This window comes from Gymnodraco acuticeps, unplaced genomic scaffold, assembly GCF_902827175.1.
Source record: "Gymnodraco acuticeps unplaced genomic scaffold, fGymAcu1.1, whole genome shotgun sequence".
Classification (NCBI taxonomy): domain Eukaryota; kingdom Metazoa; phylum Chordata; class Actinopteri; order Perciformes; family Bathydraconidae; genus Gymnodraco; species Gymnodraco acuticeps.
Window position 1 is genome coordinate 2,599,845 of NW_022989800.1, and position 21,043 is coordinate 2,620,887.

General features: G+C 41.5%; 2 protein-coding genes across 8 annotated transcripts in view; both read left to right on the forward strand.

Moving 5' to 3' along the window:
* LOC117552280 (sorbin and SH3 domain-containing protein 1) overlaps nt 1-11,258 on the forward strand; it is a 47,621-nt gene extending 36,363 nt beyond the window's left edge. For 3 of the 7 annotated variants that reach the window (XM_034225651.1, XM_034225664.1, XM_034225658.1), the window contains 10 exons: nt 68-238; nt 1,308-1,354; nt 1,869-1,983; nt 2,181-2,306; nt 2,429-2,623; nt 2,799-3,302; nt 4,460-4,555; nt 5,578-5,630; nt 5,745-5,851; nt 6,978-11,258. In XM_034225651.1, coding sequence (XP_034081542.1) covers nt 68-238; nt 1,308-1,354; nt 1,869-1,983; nt 2,181-2,306; nt 2,429-2,623; nt 2,799-3,302; nt 4,460-4,555; nt 5,578-5,630; nt 5,745-5,851; nt 6,978-7,045 — 1,482 coding nt within the window. In that variant the 3' untranslated portion in view covers nt 7,046-11,258. Of the gene's footprint in view, nt 1-67; nt 239-1,307; nt 1,355-1,868; nt 1,984-2,180; nt 2,307-2,428; nt 2,624-2,798; nt 3,303-4,459; nt 4,556-5,442; nt 5,631-5,744; nt 5,852-6,977 lie in introns of all 7 variants that reach the window. The other 4 variants (XM_034225636.1, XM_034225643.1, XM_034225671.1 and 1 more) reach the window with 3 other exon arrangements.
* A 2,052-nt stretch (nt 11,259-13,310) lies between these two features.
* On the forward strand, nt 13,311-20,857 carry pdlim1 (PDZ and LIM domain 1 (elfin)). The gene is made up of 7 exons (XM_034226189.1): nt 13,311-13,616; nt 14,906-15,057; nt 15,505-15,589; nt 16,601-16,785; nt 17,883-18,031; nt 18,536-18,653; nt 20,220-20,857. Exons 1-7 carry the CDS (start codon nt 13,524-13,526, stop codon nt 20,404-20,406), a joined length of 969 nt encoding a protein of 322 aa, XP_034082080.1. The 5' UTR covers nt 13,311-13,523; the 3' UTR covers nt 20,407-20,857.
* Nucleotides 20,858-21,043: the final 186 nt, after the last annotated feature.

Sequence of the window (21,043 nt, forward strand, 5' to 3'; positions counted from 1 at the left end):
ATGAATAAAAGAGCAGAGGAGACCCATATCTGCAGGGAACAAACACTTCCGTCTGGTTTCCTGACAGAAAATCTTGGAGGAGCAGCGGCGGCTGAAGCGGGAACAGGAAGAGGCCGACACGGCGTCAAGGCGACACACAGGCAATGTCCCCACGCACCACCAGTTCATCACCAACGAGCGCTTCGGAGACCTGCTCAACATCACAGATAACACGGAGAAGAGGAAATCAGGCGTAGAGGTACAATACAGGGCCATCTCTTATCCTTGTGTAAGCAGGAAAAAAGCAGCAGATGCTTGGTCAGTTTGCGTGTGAGTCAGGGTGTGGGGGGTTGACAGAGGGGTTCCTACAGACACAGATGGCTTTCTCTTCTGGGTCAAAAACTCACAGGGAGGAGAGCAGTGATGGAAATCAAAATATGAGTTGGTGAACTTATCACTAAATATCCAGACTACACACTGTTTACCAGATACATATCTTAGCTGTTTCTTTTTTTTTTAAAACCTTGATTTAGTCCTCACCATTGAGATTGTGTTTTACATTGTCCCCAATATTTTCAAAAAAATCAAATACAGCTTCAACATGAGACAGTAAAGTCCATTTCATGAACACTTCAATATCCCCGTCTTCAAATATAGAAAACTAGACAATAAATAAATGAGTGTATAGCAAGACATCCACACAGAAATGTGTGTATTTTGTTTTTAGTACATAGATGATTTGCCTCAGCATAGTCAGAATGTAGGGACAGTTTTGGTCATACAGTATATGACCAAAAAGCTTTATTAAAGTTACAAACTGCAGCTTGAATGTACCGTTTGGGAGATAAAAAGACAAATGTCTGCAAATGTCTGCCTTTTGCACACAAAAAGTACTCTCTACTCTATTTTTCTATTTCCATGTCACTGGTATCAGTTGCAACCTTGTTGTGTTTACTGAGGTGTGCCTGCTCCCTTGGCAGACCGGTCTCACAGTAAACAACCCCCGGTAGTTTCTTACTGGACATGCTCCAGAGGACAAGTAACCCAGTCAGTCACAAGCACCTCATTCCTGTGCCCCGTGAGAATAGTAATGTTCTCACGGGGCACAGGAAGGACAACTCAGGCAGATTTACAGCTCACAACACATTCCTTGAAAATATTTTCCCAATACACAAACATCATAGTATAGTTACCAAAAAGGGACAAAGGTGTAATGGAATAATAGGGTTCAGTCTTTAAACTGACTTTACGATTTTAACAATAGAATCTACAGGTATGATGTTGTACATTTTAAGTGAGTGAATCATTTTTATTATATATCTTTTCAGAGAACTCCAGCTATGGCTCGCTTCGACTTCAGAGCAGAAACTCTAAAGTGAGTCATCTTTTAAGAGTCTCACCAAAAATGTTTTTGTTGCAGAGATGTTGAGTGTCATTGCATGACGGCTAAAGGTATTTAAGATGCTGCTATTATATGAGCATATTTAGTAGATTTTACAATTGTGCAGACCTTGCTGAAATAATGATTGTCTTGTATTAAAAGTGTATCTTCTAGGCGGGGTTACATCTGACAAAACTATGCCAGATCATACAATCGCAGGAAATCACTGTTCAGAATAGTAGAATCATAATCACCAAACTCAGAAGAACTCAGAGTGCAATGCACACAAACTTGCTTGCGTGATGTCTCTGTTGAATAGCAATTGGTTTATATGTGGGCCATCAAAGATGTTCTATATAACACATGTGTTTGAGGTATATATGTATTAGATTTGCCTTAGTATCTAAGTAGCATCAAAGTGCAAATACGACGCCGGGACTGCTTCATTTTTACGTAAAACTGTATGGTCCTTTTTTCATTACAACTAATCTCTTTGGAACATTTCTAGGGAGTTACCGTTTCAGAAGGGAGACATCATCTTCATTATTCGACAGGTGGATCAAAACTGGTATGAAGGGGAACACCACGGAAGAGTTGGCATTTTCCCTCAGAGTTACGTAGAGGTATGTAAGAAGAGCAACTACATTTTTTAAATAGTGTTTCTCTCAGTTCATCATTAACATTTATTTCACCATACATATCATTTGTATTACCCGATTGCAGTGTTGGAGATGTCTTGCATAATCACTCTACTGCACAATGTGTTCTCTTCTGATTTTCTTACTCAGTAATCACTTGCGTTATTTCTTGCTTTCTTCAGCTCCTTCCCCCCACAGAGAAGGCCCAGCCAAAGAAAAGTGCCCAAGTGCAGGTACTGGAATACGGAGAGGCTCTCGCACGCTTCAACTTCAACGGGGACACGGTGGTGGAAATGTCTTTCAGAAAGGTATGGAGGGGGGAAGAAGAGCAATCAGAAACACATTTAAGGAACTCTTAATTTTTGTATACATCTAGTTGCTTTTATCCTTTGTTACTCATGTTTCTCAACCAACAAATATGCGTCTGCAGGGGGAGAGGATCACGCTGATTCGCAGAGTTGATGAAAACTGGTATGAAGGGAAAATCGCCGGCACCAATCGCCAAGGCATCTTCCCCGTCACATACGTAGAAGTGAACAAACGACCCCGCATCAAAAATGGCGTGGACTACCTGGACCCTCCTGTCAGCCAGTCGCCACAGCGCAGCCTGAATGCTTCCCCTCAAGTAAGGAACCCTACGGGTACATTAAGAGTGGGAATCAAATCTGTGAATCTGTGAATTCTCTTCTATGTTCACCATGACCCCCCCCTTTTAATTTAAATATTTGTTCACCTTCCGTTTCCTTTTCTTCCTCTCATCCCCTCTTCGTTTCCATCTCCTCCAACGTTGCTCTTATAAGCTGTACCGTAATCGTCTGACCACCTCCCCCCTGCCCCTCCCTCGCTCCCCCCGCCGCTCCGTGTCCCCCGAGGTCCACGCTATCTCCTCTGAGTGGATCTCCCTGACTGTGGGAGGCGGGAGCCCCCCCGCCGCACCCACCCCTCCCCTGCCGCCGCTGCCCACCGTGTCATATCGCTGCGGCGAGTACCTGCCCCCGCCCTACTCCGCCAGCCCTGTGCCCCTCATCAGCGGCAGCCCATACGGTATCTCACCCATGGCCTCCCCATCCGCCTCCCCTCTCCCCCCGCCTTACCCGCCCAGACCCAACTCCACCACTCCCTTCCTCACGTTCACCCCGCCTCAGGGGGAGGACTTTCTTCGATTCCGTCCCAGCATGAGCCCCTGCGGAGGGCCGGTGCTGGAGGGCTGGTTGAGGGGGGAGAAGGAGTTGACAGAGGGGGAAGGCACAGAGGGGGACAGGGGCCACGCAGCCCCGGGCAGCAGGCGAAATAGCCCTGCAGAGGTATCTTCCGCATGGTGTGCAGTGTTGCATCATGGGCTTTGGCCACAGTGTAATTCTCTAATAAGATGTTTGATGAAGTACTGAAGCTGATATCTGTGTGTGGAAATTGGACTAACTCTTAGATGTAACCAGAAGTTGATTTTAGGATGAATATGGAGACAGAATAAGCACACGGCTTAAAGCTGCAAGTCTGCATGTTGTTGTTATGGAGTGTTCGCTACTAACATGCAAGTGTTTTACAGTTTCTTTCAGTGTTTATATTCTGTACGTTTTAGGTTTCTTAGCTATAAGAGGAATAGGAGCCCTTTTTCTGGCATTAAAAGGATTTATTTGAGAGCTCAAGTGTCTTCCTCTTCATAAAATCCAGTCTTTGGTTGCATGTTGTTGTTGTGCCTTGAAGAGGTGTGATGCCATTGGAGTTTGGAAGTTTATTTAGGACAGTGACATATTTATTAGTTAGTATTTATAGGTTTCACATGTTAGCTTGTGTTTCAAAAGCTGCTGCGAGGTTGAAATGTTCACCTACAGGGTAATGCAACCTGTCTGTAACCTCAAGTATGATGAAGTTTCAACCCAGTCTCACGGCATTTCGTGTTATAGTCACGAAATTAATCTAATCTATTGATTCGTGTTCAACAACACGATTTCCCCCTTTTTTTTCGTGTTACACGGAACGATTTTAAAAGCAATGTATTTCTATTGGTAATATGTTTCGTGCCTACACCACGTCTTTTTGTCCAGTCGGGTCTTGGAAGACCAGAAGCTGTGTGGTTCGTTAAAAAAAATGTCTTACTCAATATCTTTCCCTAAGCCTAACCCTTTTATTTTAAATTGTATAATGTCGGAGTTTTTTTGCCGTCCGTGAGGAAAATAAATGGCTCAGAGCCTCAGAATACTGACATCTAGATTTTTTTAAATCTGTTTTTCCTTCTTATTGTTATTATTTACATTTCTTTTAATATCGTTCTGTATGACACGAAAAAAATGGAGAAATCGTGTTGGTGAACACGAATCAATAGATTAATTTCATGACTATAACACGAAATGCTGTGAGACTGTGTTGGAAGTTTACAGCAGGTGGATACATGGTGCGGAGCTTTAGAGAAAACCTTTTATTTTGTAATGTCCTTGCTGATTTGACTTATTTTGTGTTGCAGTTTGTGAGGAATGAGGCTGAACATCATGGACGCAGCTCCAGAAGCCCTGTGATGCTGTTTGACATCCAAGACAACAACAATGTCAACTCGTTAGCGGTAAGGCGGAGCAGAGTTTTCTTATTAAATATTAAGTAGTTTGTTAAATGACTTCATAATCTGTATAATAACCATTTAACCCATCACCTTTCATATAACTCATATCATCCTTAACTTTCATTATGTCGTCTTCATTTTGTATTTCAGTACAAAGCTGGAAGTAGTGGTTAGCTTAGCATAACTGAAAACAGGGAAACAGCTAACCTTGCTTTTGTCCATATTTTATAGAATTCAACTATCAGTGCCACTATAGTTTTGAAATGATCATAACATGTTCATTGGTTTTCTGTTTGTTTATCTTTTACAAAAAGCATTGGATTTGGAGGTTAACTGCTACACACCTAAACATGAAAGACCCTAGAAGGGTCTTATAAGTTGCTTAGTTTGCAACATTGGCACTCACCATACACACAACTCCCTGTTAAACTGCAAATCGTTACAGTACACCAGTTTTCAGTCTTTATGCTAAGCTCATCTAACTGGCTATTCATTTGAGCTTCATATTGAATCGACAGACAAAGTTTCCATGAGTATATTTACCCAAGCTATTTCCTGTAAGCTGTACCTATCATCTTCCTCCTAACACTGCATGTTCATAATGAATGGTATCCTGTAAAAAAGTGAACTAATATTTCATGTTTCCTGTCTACATGCTCTTTTCATGCCTCTCCTCCTGGGCTCCACCAACGTCTCCTCTCCTTTCTCTCCCGGCTTTTAACGGATCACTTCCTTTTCTGCCTTGCTACTTACTGGGCCTACCTTCCTGTCTCGCCCTTCGCCCCCATCCCTCCCCCCCTCTAACTCCTCACCTCCCCCACCTCGGGGGCCTCCTAACTGGACTCCTTTGGGGCCGCTGTCTGTCTTTCTCTGACGACTTCACCTACTAGGAGGCAGTGTGTAATGAGATCTTGAATATAGCTGAGACCTCGGTGAGGTATTGCAGCAACCTGTCCCACCACCCTCATGACTCTGTCAATCGACTGCACCCCCACCCCAGTAAACAATCTCTCATCATTTCCCAGCAACCCCTGTCCCACAGCAGCAGCCCGGAGCCCAACCGTCTGAGCTGTGGAATGTGAGTACATCTGTATTTCACTTACACAACATATTTATTTTTGTTATTTAATTTCAGTTTTTACATTTTATGATTTGTCATTTTTGCAACATGTTTCCTTGCATCCTGCTCCAGTTTCCAGGCCCTGTACAGTTACGTTCCTCAGAATGAAGACGAGCTGGAGCTGCATGAGGGAGATCTCGTCAGCGTCATGGAGAAGTGCGATGACGGTTGGTTTGTTGGTATGTGCCTGGGCCCTCGGGAAACATTCCTCAGAGACGCAGTTACACTCGCTGTGTCACATTAATCTGTATAGGGTTTCTGCTGAATGACAGCAAAGGACTGTACACGTGTGCATGCTCAGGGCAGAAGTAGAGTCGTTTTCACCATGTCACATCCTTCCATATAGGGTTTCTAGAGAATGACAGCACAGGATTAAGTGCAATGTACGTAAGGCTTTGCACTTAATTTGAGATATGCCTAAAGCAACCAAAGGAACTTTTATTTAGTTTTGATCTTGACTCCCCCTGTGTTCAAAATCAGAAGTGTTTTCTCTGGATGTGTCGTTAAGATCTTCACCTGGTGAAAGCTTTAAAGCTTTAGCTCTCTTTGTTGAAGTCACCAACTAAATGTATATATTGATGTAGAACCACATTTCGCAATTCATTTCATAAATCAAATAGACATATTACATACCAGTCTAGTGGAAAAAAGACATGGTTCTGAATCCTTCCAAATCCCAATTTTCTCTATCTGTTTTCTCTCATGGTCCCCCTTTTTTTTTATCTCTGCCGGAACTGTCCCAGTAACAGCCATAACCAAAATATATAATGTCAAGAATAAGAATCCCTAATGAAAAATCTCCTCCTGCTTCCTTTTAAAGGGGACTCATTTAACCTTTTGGGGTTTACCCTTTCCTGTGGTGTGTTAAATAGGTTTGTATGCATGTAAAGGGTCTGCAAAGGCTAAAATCCTACAGATTTATCTCCATAGAGGGTGAAAAAAAGGTGCTGCAACACAGGCCGTATTAGAAAAATAAAGAGCTTTTCACATTAAAGCATTGAGACATGTCACAATAGAAGCACAAAATACAATAATTAAAGCTGAACATTAGCATAATAGGGCCCCTTTCACTGGTAATGTATTGCTCTCTATAAACTGACCCAGTGACAGGCATTTAGAATATCTGAATAAAAGTAGCCAATCTTCTTGCTGATGATCTTGTTAACTTGTGTTGGTCATATAGACAGACATCAGTGTTCAATTGACACTGTATAATAACCAGTTTAAACGTTTTATTAAATCTGAGAAAAAGATCCCTTTACTATCTTTTGCCTGACCCATGTTTCTCTTTCTTTTTCTCTCCAGGTACCTCAAAGAGGACGAAACTGTTTGGGACTTTCCCCGGGAATTACGTGAAGGAGGTGAAACTGTAAAAATGTCGGCTGTAACACATGGTGGCCTGTGAAGCTTTGGAAGTCATTACTATCGCGCATGGCTGTTGGTTAGCAAAGTCATTTAGCCGGGCGAATCCATTTTGTCTGGGAAAGTGATCGGTTCGGCCTGAGGTATGTCAGACGGAGAGGGGCGGAGAGAGAGGCCGCTCACTGCCTAGACCTCAGCACGGTGTACACCTTGAGCACAATTTACACACTTCTTGACAGAAATCATCCGTCTCCACATGTGGAATTTCTCCGTGAAAATCTACCATAAAGTAGCTTTTATTGTACAGATAATAGCTTTCATGTTGTCCATCTAATATACAGTACGAGTGTTCACGTAGCACGTCAGTCCGGAGGCCGGCAGCAGAGCAGAGTATGGATTAAAGAGTGGATCTTATTTCATGAACGCAACTTGGGAGGATTCAGAATGTAATTTTATGGGACGTGTGTTTAGAGCTGTTTGTCATGAGCTACCTTTCAGGAACAGAGGTGTTTATTATGATTAGCTAAGTACAAACCATGCCTCTGCTTCCAGAAGAAAACCTACAGTGTTTGGATCAATATATGTATGAATTTTATATACATGTCCAACAGGAAATGTTACTTTAGATCTGAGAAAATTACTTAAAGTGGACCTATCATGCTATATTTGAAACATATATTGTAGGGCCATACCCATATAAAACATGTCTGTGAAAAATACCAAACAGATCCTGCATTTTAGCCATGCCTCATTTCGCTCTATTTGCTCTTTTCCAGCCCTGTTTTTGCAAGGGCTGATTCTGCTTTTGTGGCAGACTACAGCGCCACTTACAGGCCTGGCATATGTACTACAGTGTCTCCAGCGCTTTCGAGCGGTCTCTCATTCCCCTGATAGGTGGAGAGTTGCCCATATAGGCGGAGCACCCCTTTTCTGACATCAGAAAAATTCAAATCTGTATCAGCTCCGTTGCAGCCCTGTTTTTAGAGATTTGGGTATGGAGGAAAGGAGAGAGGGTTGTGTTTTCTGACACTTGGTGACACACCGGGGACACATATTCATGTATAAAAGACGTACAAAAGTGCATTTTGCATGATAGGTCCCCTTTAAAATGAGTGTCCTCTTGAAGTTTAAATAATCAGCCTTGTGTTTGATGACCTTTTACTTTCTGTTACATGTCATGAATCATCAAGAAGTCAGTATTTTTAGAACATCTCAATCATTACAACTCGGTGTAACCTTAAGCTATAGATACCAGTTCAGTATTGCCTTTATTTTCTATTTAAAGGTTGTTATATATTACGATTAATACTTTAAAAAGTGGGATTTTAGCTTCTCTTTTTCAAAGTAACCACAGCAAACACAAATACAGGACTGTGTTGCATGTCTGATAAAAGTGAAGAGAACCCGTCTATGTGCATATCCTATATTTTCAGAATCTATTTATTTGTCATTTAATAGAAGTGTTTGCTGATGGGTGAAGCCTGTAAGGTAGCTGGTGGTAAACGCTTTGCTCCAACGCAACTACAGACAGGCGTGGTAGCACTTAACTTCCTGTTTGGTCATTGAGGGAGATTCCACCGAACAACATAATAGTAGATTAATCACAAAAAGAACTAAATCATGTTTTAAGTAAAGCCAAAAAGGTGATTTTTTTTTAAGCATTTTGAAATTTTACCACGCCCTTACTGACTAGATTGTATGTTAGTTTTAGCTATGTAAATGTGTACAGAAAACTTTAAGAGGCCTTCCAAATATGGCTACATATTTTCATATGTTATGACTTGGATACAGTTAGTGGAATGATTTAAATAATAAGGTCAGCATGCACTGTATAAATCCATCAAATTGGAGCATGAAACACGATCAGCCATCGCCTGAATGTTAGCCACCGTTAGCTTTAAGCAAACAGCAGTGATGACAGGGTTGACTGTCTGCTCTCTGAGCTTCAATAACTCCCTGTTGGAAGATGGCTTTGAGTTCTGCTATCAGAGCATCAGAGCCGTCTTCCTGCGAGAACAGAGCTCCCACATCTCCTGCACCATCACGTCCCGTAACACACGCCACATGTCAGAATAGACCTTCTACACGCACAGATGGAAAAATGATAGCCATTGTTTTTCTCTGCTCCTTTTTTCATCAAATTCCTTGTTGTCGTCAACCGCTGCACTGTGCTCATCAATCTCAAATAGCACTTGAAAATCAGTTTTAGCACGTGTTACGACCTGCTCAGGCTTGCAGAGGGATGCAGTTTTTTGTATGGTGATTGCTAAGTGTTATTTTAAAGGGAAAGTTCACCCCAAAATCCTAAAATGCAGGTTTTTCCTCCTACCTGTAATGCTTTTTACTGTATCAATCGAGATGGTTTTGGGGCTAGAGTTGGAGACATTACCTGTAAAGATGTCTGCCTTCTCTCCAATATAATCGAGAGAGAGAGATGGCACGCTTGTGGTGCTAAAAGTGCCCAAAAACTCAAAAGCAAGGTATCTTTCCAAAAAGCTGGACCCGGTTACTCAAGATAATCCAAAGACCATGTAGTTTTATGTAGGAACTATTTTCTTTCTATATTATCACTACGCCTGCATCTATTAATGGACGATTCACGATTCATTCTCTCATCCAAGCTAGCTAACTTTATAGCTTAGCCAAAGAAGATGCCATTATGTTTACTTTTCAGGCTAGCTTCCTTCTGCGTGGCGACACGGTTATTGGGTGTAGTTTGGTAGAAAGAAAGTAGTTCCTTCATGAAACTGCTCCAAATAAGGACTGTGGATAATCTTGAGTAGCCAAAACAGGATTTCTGTAAAGAGATATTCCGTCGGATGTTTTCTATTTTATTTTTCTGGCACTTTGAGCACCACTAGAGTGCCGTCTAGTTCCGTTATTTAGGGAGAAGGCAGACATCTTTACGGTCGAAATCTGCAACACTCCGCATCTCACAAACTCTACATTTGAAATGACGAATAGCATTACAGTTAAGGGAGATAACATGTATTTTTTATTTTTGAGTGAACTGAAGTTGGATCATTTTCCCCAATCCACACATGTCTAATCAAACAGTGCCAGACTATCAGAAGGCCTTTCTTTTTAGTGTAATGTGAAGTTCTGAAAGATAAAACAGTAGCTCTCACTAAATCTAAAAGTGTATGTTTACTATATCTTTGTTTTGTTTATTATTATGTTTTGGCTACAGCTGTGCAGCAATGATAAACATTGACCTGATTGGAACATGGTTTGAAGCTGTTTGTGGCTACCATAAGTGATACATGAAGTTTAACAATTGACAAAGTGCAGTCATTTAACAAAATTTAGCAGCAATCAGTGTTTGCTGTTGAGACAAATTAAGGAGGTTCTTCCTGTCACCACTGACAATTTTGCCAACAATAGCAAAGGAATGTTTTCTCAAGACAATACGCTGCATTATGGGTTTGCCTGTATAGCACTGATATCATATTCAGGTATTTTGTTCCACCACAAAGCATGTATTTCCCTCCACTGCTGGCTAAACATTCTTGTTCCTGTGTAACTCCGGCCCAGCATGAATGTGTTAAAGAAACAAACTATCTGATGGATTGATATACATTTAGTCACAACACAACTCACTCTAGATTGTCTCGTGCTCCAGAAAACCTCACAGGATGTATGAATGTATGAATATATGAATGTGGCGCAATGCATACATATGTAAAAATGCAGACTATTAGGCAGCATGGCACACAAAGGATTGTAAATATGTAAAATAAAAAAAGGACTGCTGTCACTTGCAGCAGTTTATTTACCTGAAGGATTTTTTTGCTAAAGCACAGAGTGGAGCATTACCGAGCAAAGGAAGTTTGACGCATATGAACATTACGCTGCCATTTGTGACGATCATAATGCCTTATGTTAGATGCGAAATTGTGCCTCATTTTCATTCATTCCTGTGGGAGTATCACTGAAATGTATTCATGACATATTTAATGTAACCATGGTTTCCCCATTAGTCCTATAGTCTCTGTGATGGGAGAACATTTTGCTAAGAACTTGCAAGTACCTAAAAGTGTGACACAATGCTTTAAACGTAATGATTAATAATCATAAGAATGGACTAGTTTGAGACGCACAACCTGCAACAGGTTTGGTTTGTTTGCTTCATTTTGCAGTGCTGTTACATTGACAATATTAAAATAAACTATACACTGCTGTGACTTCGGTATTATGCAATATTTAATAAACCGTTTAAACCATTTGGTGTGTTGCCTGTTTTGATTTCCAGAAAGATCTGAATGATATCAAGGTAGAGGTACATTTAAAGTTATTTTATATAAATGCTTATGGTGTTAAGTCATGCAGCAGTATAAAAGTGTATGAGCATGTAAAGACACATTCTCTGTGGCTGTGTAATGAGCAGACGCACATTCATGTGAGCTTAAGGTGGAGCTGTAATGTTCTTTTGTTCAAGGGCGAAATAAGCTTGTAATAGATGTTAGGATTCCTTCTGCATTGTCAGTACATAAATACTTATGGCATTTTTATTTTTGTCAGATGGGTAACATCCCATTAGTGTGTTGATGTTGACAGCTGTGTTTGTACTGCCATAACAAAGATACTTTTCTTTTGACTTGATCTTATGCATTGTTAAGTGCTTCACTTTAAAGCCCTACAGTCTGCAGTGGCTGCCCTAAGGCCTGTTAAAGGTGCAAGTACAGCCCACAAGAGAGGACGTGTTTCATTCGGTCAGGGCTTTTTCTCTCCACTTTCAACAGAGATCCTCTGGCAGGAATTCAAGTTTTGGGAGCGGCACATTCCACATCCTGGGATTTAGCTCTACCATAAATGGTAAGCTTGCATATAAACACGGTGACGTACCGGCAGGCCGACATCCCTAAAACAAACACAGGAGCTCATCTGAGAGGAGAAAATCGTGAAGAGGGATCACTCTGCTCCGATATTAGTTTATTTTCATTGAGGTGAAAAGTATAACATAAAATGGCATATTTTCAAAGCACTTAAAGTAAGTATTCAAACCAAAGTGTGTGTACTCGCCCTGTGTTACTTTTAATTTGTGAAGAAACATGTTGTTTTTCTCGCATTGTTTCACGGAGAAGGAATAACAAATGAAATGAAAATACTTAAATAATACATTTAATTATATCGGGGACGCAATCAACAACACAAAAAAAAAAGGTAATCAACACATATGTTTACAAATACGTTGTTCAGTACAATTCAAGTCATTTGAACACTTCTTTTCAAATACATGCATTTAAGCTTTGAAAACACAGCTCCCAAATGGCCGTTTTGGCTGTGAATATTTATTTAAGCTCCATTAAGATATTATTTAAGAGATGGTCATATAAGAACTTAAAACATTTATTTACGTTCTTAACCATGTATCAAATGATTGCTGAATTATTGTGCAATTTGCTGGTTTGGGGTCAGTTTAAGAAAAAAAAAATCTAATTCCAAATGAGGCTATTCAACTGCAGCCCCCAATCAGCATTCAAATACAAACTATTGTGGGTGAAAACATTTGTTCAAAACAAAGTTTCAAAATAATGTGTGCGCCTGTTAAGTACCAGATGTCTGGTGTTGATGTGCCAGTGTTTTCTCGACACACATTGATTTTTGAATCAAGTGATAACACACAGGAGTCCTTACAAAAATAATGGGGAAGAGGGGGGGGGGGGAAATAACATTTTCTCTCCTGTTTTTTATTTTATCAGGACAGAACAAAAACAAAGGTCTGAGGCATTTTTGATTGTGAAGAACATTTTATTCTTAATTTTAGGGATAAGTCAGACTTTAACCTATTTTCTTGTTGTAAATAGATGCCAAGAATAGACCAAAACCAACAATGCAGTTTGTCTCACTTTCTGGCTTTGCTCTCCACTCTTCGATGTTTAACTTCAAAATGTATTGTTACGTTTTTATTTATTTTTAAACTACCAACATACCTTAATTCAGCTGGGCACTGCAGTTTTTTAACTAATGTTACTCAAACAGGAGTGTGTTTTTGGTTTATTGGACACTATTTTAGATGCAGTCCTGAAGATTAACACTCAATGAAATATGTACAGCAGCAGTCATTTGTATGTGGGACTGACTCCAAAAAACAAACAGTGCCCAAGTGTATTGTCTTAAGGGAACATTAACACCCAGTGCAACTTTAAGACAAATGGATGGTTATATAAAGGTTGCTGCTGTTCTTGGGGCTCTTTCTTCCACTAGGACAAAATCACCTGACTTCCCTGAAAGTCTGGTCAGTTCCCCATAGACAATATGGAGTGATCCATTTTCTCAATACACGATCTGTGTACTCTCACTTATCAGCGTGGAAACTTCAAAATCTACTCGTCGGACTGTAACCTGAGGGTCCACCTCCTCTCATGCTGCGGCTCTAACTCTGCCTATCGATCATTGCACATGTCATATGCTGTAGGAAGTGAACTGGTGGTCTGAAGCATAGCTTTAAACACCGTAACGACTCGGTTAAAAACTTAAATTAACGGTATGCCTCTCCGGGTAGTCGTGAAGGGGCCTGGACCCTGGGGCTTTAGGCTGGTTGGCGGTAAGGACTTCGAGCAGCCCCTGACTATTTCCCGGGTAAGTGTTACTGTTAGCTGCTCCTTCATAACTCAGTGTAACCACACCTGGGTTTGTGCCGACAAAAGGTCTCACCTCGCGCTGTGTCCTCTCGAGGACACACTGCTATTTAAAGTTAGCTGGTGTTAACAAAAGGCTAACGTTACTTCATAGAGAATAAACTAATGGCACACATGTAGCTAACGTGAGTTATTGTTAGTGTCGGCATATTGTACTTTCAGCTACTGACATTAATGACTGCAGCGTTTTAATTCGAGCACTTGTTGTAGCATTATTTCCCTATTTCAGTTACAATGTTATTTGAGATATCTTTTTTCGGTTGCTGGTGAATTGTGTTTTTGTTATACGTTACTTAACTGTAAACTTAAATGTATGCTACAAGTTAAACAACACTGTAGTGTAAGTATACCGTTACCGGTATTTCATAGTGTCTGCAGACTTTCTGATAACTTTTAGCTGTCATAATTATTTTAAAAGTCATAATTTCAAAGCATTATGTTGGTGAAATAATCTTATTTTTGACATCCCTGAGTGTCCCTGAACGCCTCTTCGAGCTTTTTCAACCCATTGTTACTTCACAACAGAAATGAATGCAAATCTTTATTACACATCATACAGTCCTGTGTCAGTAGTGGCTCAGAGTATGAGCCTCCTCTGTGTACTTCGCCTGAGTGTCGGCTGCTGTTCCTGTTATAAATGTTGTTACCGTGGTCGCTAACTCCACCCATGGAAACGTGATTAGGAATTCCAGGACTGAGCTGGAATCTCCCTCTGCTTCATGCTGGTTTCTATCTGAAACACCTCTGCGAGTGTCTACTGTGTTTACTGTAAATAATGAGATGTGTGTGAAGGTCAGAGTTAAACTATGTACGATTTAAGCTCTGATTAGAAAACAAGATTTCAGACTATAAAGTTATATCTGACTGTACAGTGAGTCAAAGGTGTGGTTTACACCTATTAATGATTCAAGATATTTTACATACATTTTATTTTTGCCGAAATATTATCGCTGGCTCTATAAAACATCAATAAATGAAGACATTTCCATCCTGTTTTCTCCAAATCTAAGTTGATATTTTACATAAAACATTGAAAAGCAGAACATCTCCATATGAAGTGGCTAAAAACAGCATTTTACTTGTCAATTGTCAAAAAAGTTGGTGCTATTATTTTTTTTCTTGACCTATCATTTGAGTTATTGTTGTAGTTCCAGGGTAAGTATGCCAGCTCCCATACAGCCCACAAAGAGTTGTGTTTTCCTATCATTAATCATGTCTCCTGTGTTGTAGGTCACCCCAGGGAGTAAAGCTGCCCAGGCCAACCTGTGTATTGGAGACATGATCCTGGCGATCGACGGAGAACCAACTGAGCCCATGACTCACTTGGCGGCGCAGAACAAGATCAAGGGGTGCATCGAGGAGATGGTGCTCTCCGTAGACAGGTGGGCCGTAGCTACATGTGCCAGTCTGATCTGCATGGAGTAATACGAGACAGCTGCCATCCAGGTGTTCAGGGAGTGACGTGATGGTTATTCATCCTGCTTAAGTCTCTCTTTTGTTGCACTCGAGTTTGAGAAGTGTGTGAATGCTAAGCTGTGTTGTAAATCTGCGCTGTGTCACTGCAGGACATCATACCATGATTTCAAGTAGCAGAGGTGTCGTAATGGGCAGGTTGAAACAAATGTGTTTGTTGAAATGAAGAGGGAATGTGTTGAATGCAGGGTTGGGTGAGCTGTCGGAGCTAAATGATAAACATGCAAAGGGTCTGTTGCATTGAAATACACAGGCATGGGATGTTTCTGTGCCGCTACACAGGTAACACAAGATAAGTTGTTGCGTTTAAAGCTAGTAAGATAATGTTGTGATCTTGTCCTTGTTCTTTTCTGCAGGTCAGAAACTAAATTGTGGTCCCCGCTTTCATCTGAGGAAGGGAGATCACATCCGTACAAGATGAATCTGTCAGCAGAGCCAAAGGTGTGTGTCCAGCATCTCGACATCAGACAGAATGGTCTTTGAATACCTCTTTAACTCAGCCTGTAACTGGAATCTCTCCAGGTAGCCATAGAGTTTCTGGAAGCCTGCACGTTCATTTCCCACCGCGCCCACAGAACCTTGTGGGCTGCTTTTCTTTTCTTTTATACTACCAGTGATGAAGTCATTGTTTACTTCCCAACAGGAGGTTTCCTAGGAGACGGTAGTTTATCTGCCAACTCTGACGCAAGCCTCAGTTCCTGCCCACTGAGCGGAAAGTTGCAGCCAAAGTGTGAATTCATGTCGGCCGTGTGTGTGTGTGTGTGTGTGTGTCACAGGTCACAGATGTTTTTTCTCACTCCACATGTTTGGAAAGCTTGTTTGGAGTCTGTCACTTCACTGTTTTAGTACTTTAAAACAATGCTTCTTACATTTAGGGCTATTGGTCAATGCTAGTTTCAGACTCTGGAATATTCTGCTATTGTCAGATGCTTGAAGCATGAGCTATTTGTGGAGGCATTTCCGTGTTCCCACTGAGAAGCATGAGCTACATGCGCCACTTTCATGGGATGCCAGTGTCATGTCGTAATTGCCTTTAAAAAGCATTGGCTATAATTAAGGCCAAATCCCCAGTCTACATTATCCTGCTAAATGATGTGTGACTGAGTCAAACTGGAAGCAGCAGTTCAAGACGCAAATAGTTTTCAGCTGAACAGTTTTAAATGTGCAGATGCAAAACATTTGTATTCATTGTTGAAAACACCGGAGGTTGGGTGTTTTCAGATATTGAGTAATATGTCATAACAGGAAGTCATCTGCATGTTTCTACATGTGCAAGTTTATGATAAAGTGACATCTGAAGGCGTCAAACGTAGGGACCACCGTCGCATCGAGCTGCACCGCGGGTGTTGCATGTTTCAGACTGAGTTATGTCACAAATCTCTGCGCTCACTACTTCGATGCTTGGTTACTGACAAAAAGCTTGAACAGTACCATTTTCCATTTCTTCTACAGGAGGTGAAACACATAGGCTCCACCCACAACAGGAGCGCTCTGCCCTTCAGCGGCTTCGGCCCCACAGTGGTGACCAACCAGTACAACAGCCCCTCCGGTCTCTACTCCTCAGAGAACATCAAGGACTTCAACGAGGCCGTGGACGAAGTGAAAACCATCGTGATAGCCAATGAGCTCAGCCACAAGTAAAACCAAATAGAAAACATAGATGGTCTGTCTTACTGTTATATTTGAGCGTAATTAGAACTGTGTCTCGTAGCTGTTGCCACACGGAATGCCCATATACAGTACGTGTCTTAAAAGGCTGGCTCTGTGGGAATTGTAGTCTTGCAAATTCCATGGACTTCAGAGGTCTCCACTAGGTGGACATATGATTTGACCTTTTGACAAAACAGAAACAGGCTGTAACAGTATCCTGAGACACCGCTTTATATCAAGTGGTCCTAATGGAGACTGGATCCAGATGAAAAGGATATTCGGGTGTTTTGGAGCTGCGTTGTTTTCTGTATAGTCTGACCTACAGGAGATGAGGGTTGGCACGCCTCTGGTTTGGAGAAACAGGCAGCGGTGGACCAGAAGCTGTCCTGTTCTGCAGTCAATGAAATGCTTTGGCAAGAGAAAGTGCTTCAGTTCCTAGTATGAAGGCCAATCTCACGCAAGATATAGCAAATGAAATACATCTCAAATAAAGGGTACTCTTAAAACGATACATATTTGATTGGGCGTCTTGAATAGCGTTGCTCCTGCCCCCGTACACAGCAGTGCGTTGTTTGCAGGTCAAAGTCTAACAGCGTGCTCCATGCCCTAAAGGCTGCCCTCGTGCTTTAGCTCAGTCACACGCCTCTGACTTATGTGTGATTCATCTTCCATCAAACAATAGGTTCATCTTTAACATTAAAGCTGTTCAAAGAATAACAATGCATTCAATGATCAATCGTTCTATTGCCAACCCAAAGGTGGCTGATTAGTCTGCTTCTGACTGCTGCTATGAGTTGATTCTTATTGCTTTTCTGATTAGATGAGTTTGACAGATTAAGGCCAGCTCCTGAATAGGCTGGGTGCAACATGTTTTTACAAGGTCTAGTAAAGATGAGGTAATCACTCAATTTGACTATTTGTCACTAAACGCCACTTTAAGACCATGAGAAGATAAACAATGTGTAAGATCTCCACTCTCTTGGGTACTTACTGAAATGTTCTAATTCTTTTGTAAGTCCTATGGTGTACATGTACAACGGTTTGGACCTCTGCAGACCGATTGAATTGTACTCTTGCTTTGCAGAGCTGCTTCAGATCCTTCGCAGGCGGGCAAGATGCCCCCTGTAGTCGCAGACTCTGAAGTGTACAAGATGCTGCAGGAGAACCAGGAGTCTGACGAGCCCCCCCGACAGTCTGCATCATTCAAAGTGCTTCAGGAGATCCTCGAGACAGGTACGCATCAGATTCCTCAAAGAGCAGTCCAGCAATTCCCCTTTACAATGTTTCGTGTGTGTGTGTGTGTGTGTGTGTGTGTGTGTGTGTGTGTGTGTGTGTGTGTGTGTGTGTGTGTGTGTGTGTGTGTGTGTGTGTGTGTGTGTGTGTGTGTGTGTGTGTGTGTGTGTGTGTGTGTGTGTGTGTGTGTGTGTGTGTGTGTGTGTGTGTGTGTGTGTGTGTGTGTGTGTGTGTGTGTGTGTGTGTGTGTGTGTGTGTGTGTGTGTGTGTGTGTGTGTGTGTGTGTGTGTGTGTGTGTGTGTGTGTGTGTGTGTGTGTGTGTGTGTGTGTCCTCTCCCTCCTCCCTCCCTCCTCCCTTATGGGGACAAATTGGAGGTCCCCATGAGGGGAATCATTCATTTTAGGGTGAAGACTTGGTTAGGCATGTGTTGGTTAAGGTTAGGATAAGTCTCCAGGAAATGCATGTAAGTCAATGTAAGTGATGTATACATTGTGTGTGTGTAGGTGACCCTGATAAACCGTCCGGGTTCAGGAGTGTGAAAGCACCCGCAACAAAGATGGGATCCTCGGTGGGGAACATGGACAAGTTACCCTCCTGTGACAAATGTGGATCTGGGATTGTGTAAGTACTTTCTGATTCCTCAGTAATGATTTGCAACACTGAGGAAGTAGAGCAGTGTTTATGGCTTCATCGGAATCTAATCTCTAGACGCTACTTTCAATGACGCCTGCTGTTAATCTTGCGTAGTGTTTTTACACTTAAAATGTCCACAATGTTGTGACGCAACACAAAAGGTTGTTGTCTCTGCTGGAGTGTGCTCAGTCAGTAGGGGCTTGGACTGGGAGCCGTAAGGTCGCCAGGACTGATACTTGGAGAGGTCCCAGTTCACCTCCTGGGCCCTGCCGTGGTGCCCTTGAGCAAGGCACCGTACGTCCCCCCACTCCCCATTGCTCCCCGGGTGCTGCCCACTGCTCCTAGAACTAGGTCACGTTTCACTGTGTGGGCTGTGTGGCCATTAAAGAAGGTTTCATCCTCCACATTCTGCAGTTTGTCTCCCCCTTGTGGCTGAATTCAGTTACTACCAATACCAAAGTGTTGTGGCAGCAGTCGCCTTGAAATAGTTTATTTCCATTAAACTACATTCTATTCTACTTTTTCAACCTACTTTGAGTTCCTGTTTGAGATGTAATATCCTTTTTAAAGGCACATGTAGGGTTTCCTAGAAAGCTAAACAATCTATTGACTCATTCAAATATAATCGTCGATCAACTTTTACTGATCCACTAGTGTGTGGTGGGGGGATTTCTCTTCTCTTTTAATTGTTCTGTGTTTGAAAGGTTTTTTGGGATTGGATCCCTTTTTTCTTAAAAAGCCAGCAAACCAGGTTTGAGATCATAAAAAGCATTCAGGCGGATACTTTGACAAAGGCAGGACCAGACTGGTTGAGCTGTGAATGTTGTGTTCACTCATCGAGCCTTTTCAGGTCCACTTACTGATGGATGTGTCCAGACACTCTTACAAACCCTTTGTGGTTATCATTTCAATGGTGTGTTGTTTTTGAAGTCTAAGTGTTGTATCTATTTTCTTGTCAGAATTAATATAGTGCTTTTTTGTGTTTTTAAATGATATCAGACCTCCATTTTAAACTTAAAAAATGTAACTCCTCATTTCTACAATCTTGAATGTTTGCATAAATTGCATGTGTAGTATAATAACAATATGATCTGCCTTGGTTCAGGTTAGTACTTATTTAGATTCTGACTTCACACCATTTCCTGCCATAGTTAGCAGTATATCAGAAACATAATGGCTTGGACTTGAGGTTTGTGTCTGTCTCTCTTTGTTTCCTCACCTTTCTCTCTACTGTCTGTGTGTCATAGAGGCATAACAACACCAAAGCAGGTCATGTGTAGCTGTATGTCAGTGGAAACCCTGTGTCTGAAGTCTATAAGAATCCGATTGATGCCAATTATTTTGGAATACAATTTTGTAGCAGTCATATATCGATGTAATGTTCTTCTGTCCAAACACCTTTACCCATGTAGGTTTGCTCCTTACCTTTCACACAGTGCACATAACATGGAAAGCTAATCCAAATATTTGAAATCCAGTTCATGGATAATTGTCTGGATGAAGTTAAGAACTGTGTTCATCAAGTGAAATGTGATCTTTACCTCTCTCTTTCAGGGGGCTGGTGGTGAAGCTGAGGGACAAGTTCCTTCACCCTGAGTGCTACACCTGCACAGACTGCGACGTCAACCTCAAACAGAAGGGACATTTCTTTGTGGAGGACCAGATTTATTGCGAGAAGCACGCACGTGAGCGAGTGACGCCTCCAGAGGGCTACGACGTGGTCACCGTGTTCCCCAAGTAGAGCGCTGAGCTCCGCCTCGGACTACGCTCCACTCCGACAGCATGACATAATCCCAGACATTACAGCATTTAGCAGCTCATGCTACTCGGAAAACTTTAAATTGGTCTCTCGCATTATGTTTCAGAGCAGTCCCTGGTAGGCACGACGAGAAAAAACGACATCTTTAGAAAGGTTGATTTGCACATTGACTTTACTACAAAAGGAAAATCAATATGAAATAATGGTGTTCATTTCTTCTCTTCCTAGAATTTTTTTAACTTTCCAATGACAGCCACGGCGTTTGAATAATATGTGTCCTTGTACATGTTCACTATGTTCTTTTGAATCATGGAAACAATGAAAAACCACTTCTTGACACATGTTTTCTACAATTTTATTAAATAAATAGACTTTTATGCAGCTCAAAATACCTTTTTGAATGTCATTACAAAATAAATAAGTTTATCTTACAGCAATTGTCTTGTCTGCCTTAATCATTGAATGTGCTTCATGCTCTTTAGTAAAGAGCTTTTCAAAATGAAGTGCAACATGGTCCGGAAATCATGCCAAAAACAACCGAAATGATCTTAAAGGACACTTATGATCATCTTTGTATATGTTTGTTTTGTGAACTCAGTGAAGGTGCTTTTGTAAGATC